The following is a 5261-nucleotide window of genomic DNA, read 5'->3' on the forward strand; positions in this document are numbered from 1 at the left end:
ACATTGTATATAAAGCTATATGTAATTAGCAATTGAATTATTGCATTGATTCTATTAAAATTATAATATTCAAACTAGAAATTGCATTTAATCAACTTGGACTATTACTATCATTAATTTAGAAGCTGTAATAGGTTTGGCATTAAAACCACTCAGTACTTTCTGCTGTGAAAGTTTCTGTTTGCCATATGGGGCCTGCAGAGTTTAAATTCTTACAATTTATGTTATCAGTACCTCAGACACCATAAAACTGCCACAAATATCCCAATATTGCAGGTGATTGGGTGTGATCTGCTACTGGGGGAAGATTATGGACAGTTCAGATTCTCAGATACTATCAAAGCTTCCCCTGTCACTTCCCCTGGAATTGCTTTCCAGGTGTGGAAACCAGCACTGAGCTGCTGAGGGATGTTTAGCCTGAAATGGGACCTAAACCCACAATTTTTGATCACCTAGAGTGTAATCTCCATATCCAGTGCCATTCCTGCCAACCATGGGCGAGTTTTCCCCTTTCACAATACCAAGAGGCCCTAGGTTGGTTTTGTACTTAAAGGGGTGAATATTCCCTGCTCCTTTAGCACAAAGAGCAGCAACAAATGGGTATTTAGGCTTTGCATGAAGCTCTAGCTAAGCCCTGGAGAGCCAAGCAGAGCTTTACCTCTACTTTTTTTTTAAACGGGACCTTTTCTTCTTTCTTTTCCATTCAAATTTTATCTATCCTTTAATAATTAAAAAAACCCCAATCCAACAAACTCAAACCTTTCAGGCAAACTTCTTTCCAGCTCAGCCCCCATTACCTCTCCTGTTTCAGCATCACCACCTCTTCCTCTGTCTGGCTCAGGAGAGCTTTGAGTGTCTCCAGCTCACTCTCTGCCCTCCCAGTTCTTCTCTTCAGATCCTCTTCCTTCCTTTCCTTCTCAGCCACTTCCTCCTGTAAATGTTTGCAGACTTGTTGGCAAATCAGAAGGGATTCTTCCTTCTCCTTGAGCTCTTTTGTGAGCCTACAGATGAGATATTGAAGTGTCAGCATGGTAGTGACTATGTTTGTTTATAGACAGAAAGAATTAGTACCTGGACAATTAAATATCAGTCAGACCACTATGAATTCCTTATGAAGTTCAATCTAGTGACTTGAGCACCAAAACAGAACCAAATGATGGAATAAAACCTGGATTGTGAGCTCTCACTGCTCAGAAATGTCTGTTCCGTTCTGAAATACCATTTCAGCTTTACCTTGACTCAGAAATTCCATTTTCATATTTCATCTTCTTCAGTTCATTTTGACAGACATCAAGCTCTGTTGATTTCACCCTAAAACACATTGAAAAGAGTCTATTATCCAAAGATAATAATTGCTTTTACTCCTTGCAACAGCCTGGACATCACTTCCAGGTGTGTTATCCAACTTGCATTTCCTGTTTCAGTTAAAAAGCCACAAACAGAAAGTTCTTTCAGCTCCAACTAAGATGCTCAGTAACTGGAATTTACACTTCCAATGTCACCTCAACCTGAACAGGATCACAAACGTTGCAAACTAATGAGATCTTGCCACACTGATGGAAGTTTTGAGTAAAACATGAACAGGAATGATCAAATACCAATTTAGTACTTGGTATTTAGTAATTTACCTACCAAATTGGTAGGTAAAAGGGCTGGAAACTTCTCAGATTTCATGCCATGATGTCATTCTTTCATCAGTTAATAACCATGGTTAAGCTTCATATTTACATTTAAACAGCTAGAGAATATGTTATTTTATTAAACTGTGCCCACATTGCATTGAAATCTTACTATTCCGTTTGGAAAGCTTTCACTGTTTGTTTCACTGCGCTCATGACATCCTTTTTTTTTGTACTCAATCCTTACATTAGCCCTGAAATCTCCTGTTGCTAAGCATTCCAAATATTTGCAACTTCCTTCTGGTCAGACCCTGTGAACGTAGGGACCAAAACCAGCAAGGACACAGCAGAACAGGTTGAATCCTAGTTTAAATTGCAGGGGGACACAGGAAGAGGCTCCTGACAGCTGCTCTGGAGACTGCCAGTAGCAGTTCCTTACCCTTGAGCTTAAGCTCAAGCTTATTTCAAGCAGGAACTAGGCTGAAGGTGGAACAAGCTGAGTTTCACTCTGTGTGTCTTCGCTCTTCAGTCATCTGCAGTTGGCTCCAACAAGGATCTGATCACACTCTATTTCTGATGGCAGTCTATTTTTGACATCCTATTTTTGATGACAGTCTATTTTTGCTCCATTAATTTAGGTTCTGCCTACACTTACTTGAAACCACAGGCGTGACACAGGGAAATTACCAGCACAGTAGCAAACTGGTGAGTGGGGAAGAGTCACAGCCAATTTATTCTTGGGGGCACATAAAGAAAGAAATCATAGTCACTGGTTAAATACTGAGGTTTGTGATTAGCTTAGTTGTAATAAAACCTTCCATATCAAACTTACAGCATGAAATCATAGAATCATCATGGAATGGTTTGGGTTGGAAGGACACTGAAGATCAATCTTGTTCCACCCCCTGCCACGTGCAGGGACATTTCCCACTAGCCCAGGTTGCTCCAAGCCCCATCCAACCTGGCCTGGAACACTTCCAGGGATGGAACAGCCACAGCTTCTCTGGGCAACCTGTGCCAGTGCCTCAGCACCCTCACAATCCTTCCCAATATCCCATCTAACCTCACTCTGGCAGCATGAAGCCATTCCCCCTTGTTCTATCACTACACTACACAGTAAAAATATGACTTTCCACATACACTTTTAGTCCTGAAGTTCTGTGGATTTCCCAAAATGCATCATCCTCCACTGCTGTGTTAGATGAAGCCTTGGACCAGGCTGACTTGCCCCTCCTCTGCTGCACCATTAGTCCCAGCTTGAGGACATCAGCCCTGCTCCCATCATTTAATATGAAGATAAAATATTCTTTCTGGTAGTAAAAATATGACTTTCCACATACACTTTTAGTCCTGAAGTTCTGTGGATTTCCCAAAATGCATCATCCTCCACTGCTGTGTTAGATGAAGCCTTGGACCAGGCTGACTTGCCCCTCCTCTGCTGCACCATTAGTCCCAGCTTGAGGACATCAGCCCTGCTCCCATCATTTAATATGAAGATAAAATATTCTTTCTGGTGGTCAAAACCTTCTCAAACCATCACGACAAGCAGCACTTGCTGAAATAAGTGCTGTGACGCAGCTTTCTGTACAGTGGCAAAGCAATCAAGCAAACACCCTTACATTAACAGCTTCTTGTAGTGGTCCATCTCTGCTGTCACCTTCTGCAGCTGCAGCCCAGTGGTCTCCACTCGATTTGTTAAATCTGCAAATGCAAATATGGCTTTAAAGTCTCGATTCATACTGAAACAATTCACTTTTATCCATACTGTGGTTCATTTCCACCTCAGACCCGCAGTTCCTCAGTCCCACCTCCAACAGGCACGCAGTGCACAGAGCATCACCTCCAAACCACATCTGGGTACAGCACAGCTTTAGGAGCTGTAAGATTCGAGTTCATTTCTCATTGCTTACAAAACATAAACCAGTTGCTTACATGTCATTAATACTAAATGGCTTTAAATGAAAAGGTTGGGATGTTTGGCATTCTGCACAGTTCAGAACACCCTTCCAGTTTCTACTCACACGTGAGCAAGGATTGTCTTTGGAGCAAAGATTGTCATTACAGCAAAGATTATCTTTAGAGCAAGAACCTGTTCTTTTTTGTTTGGTTGGGTTTTTTAAATCCTACTAGAAAACAATGAATTCTCCTAAATGTTAATATGAAATGCTGTAAATCATGTGGTTTATACATAATGCTCAGAGCAAAATCATGCAGGAAGGTAGACCCAAAAATCACCTGCAATGTTACTTCACCTAAAACTTTGACACTTTTTTAATGGTGTCATGTGCTTAACTTAGCAAACTTAGCCTAACTTATCCTCTCTTAGCTAAATGTTATCTTTCAGAACCTCTCAGCTACAATCAGCCATTGCCTGTTACCCAGGATAGATCTGCACTGGGTCTAGCTAAGAGGGAGTTCATTTTTCCCCATTCCCCAATTGTTTTCGTCTCTACTATTGGTTTAATTATCTTTTTTTTCTCCTCCACTTGAAAATAAAACCTTTCCAAGTAAGAAAAGTAAGCAAAGACAAAAGAACTGTTACTATCCATCCTTCTGCAGCCTCATGGAAGTGCAGGAGTGACAGATTTCCTCCCAGTAGAGCACGTGGCACTTGCATGATTAGATACACCCTGTGAGTAAGGCAAAGCTCTGCAAACACAGTGTTGCCCTGTACACCCAGCACAGCACCAAGCACTGTTACACACAGGTTACAAGCGCTTGCTGTGCAAAACTCCAGGCTGCTGAGAACAGAACAAGTCCTTCCCCAAGGGCAGCTCAACCTATTTGCTCACAGGGGAAAGGGAATTCTCAGAGCTCAAAGTCCCTCAGTGACATGGACCAAACTGTTTGTCTCAAAGAATGCAGGAACAAGCAATTCAGAGTTCACAACCTTCTCAAGTGGTTTTATAGCAAAGAAATCTCATCTGGGTTCGTGTGTCTTAATGTCATCCTGTTTTATTCTTTTGCATCCTAAGCATAGTCATAACTTGAAGATTTGAAGCCCTAGAAACAGGATGTACCTTAATCTGATACTTGTCTTCATGAACATATCATAGAATCACAGCATGATTTGGCTTGGAAGGATCTCAAAGCTCATCTCATTCCACCCCCTGCCATGGGCAGGGACACCTTCCACTAGTCCAGGTGGCCCCAAGCCCCATCCAACCTGGCCTGGAACATTCCAGGGATGGAGCAGCCACAGCTCCTCGAGCATATCTAAATATGCTCATGAAGAAGATTTGCCTTCCAAGTAAACATAAGAATTACTTGAAACCAAAGTTTATACCAAAAAGGCAACACTATAAAGTATGTAGGACAAAAACGTGATGAATCATAGCAACAAATCTAAAGTGAAAGGAAAACCACGATTTCCCCTCAAATGCAGCAGCAAAACAAGTGAGGTGACCTCCCTGAAGGGAACAGCTACAAACACAGTCCAACCTCTTTGCCTCCAGAGCTCTCTGATGTGTCTTCCCAGAAGACAAATCCAATTCCTGTCCTTAAACTTATAATTTCTGACATTACAACTCACTGAATTTTTGTAACTTTTCCCACATTCCTATTTCAGTCATTTCCAGCCACTACCATGGTGCTGGTTAATCCCAGGGGGAATTTCCTGCCAGCAACCCCCCATGCCACACC

The 5261-nt window shown here is 41.9% G+C and overlaps 1 protein-coding gene across 1 annotated transcript in view; it reads right to left on the bottom strand.

The window, feature by feature from the left end:
- Positions 1-5261, bottom strand: part of LOC103797114 (leucine-, glutamate- and lysine-rich protein 1-like) — a gene marked incomplete at its 5' end in the record, with an annotated part of 25202 nt that overhangs the window by 7268 nt on the left and 12673 nt on the right. Inside the window, 3 exons of the mRNA XM_009069309.1 lie at positions 798-1001; positions 1234-1311; positions 3239-3320. Coding sequence (XP_009067557.1) covers positions 798-1001; positions 1234-1311; positions 3239-3320 — 364 coding nt within the window. The remainder of the gene's footprint in view (positions 1-797; positions 1002-1233; positions 1312-3238; positions 3321-5261) is intronic.

This window comes from Acanthisitta chloris, unplaced genomic scaffold (genome assembly GCF_000695815.1).
Source record: "Acanthisitta chloris isolate BGI_N310 unplaced genomic scaffold, ASM69581v1 scaffold25352, whole genome shotgun sequence".
In the NCBI taxonomy this organism is placed as follows: domain Eukaryota; kingdom Metazoa; phylum Chordata; class Aves; order Passeriformes; family Acanthisittidae; genus Acanthisitta; species Acanthisitta chloris.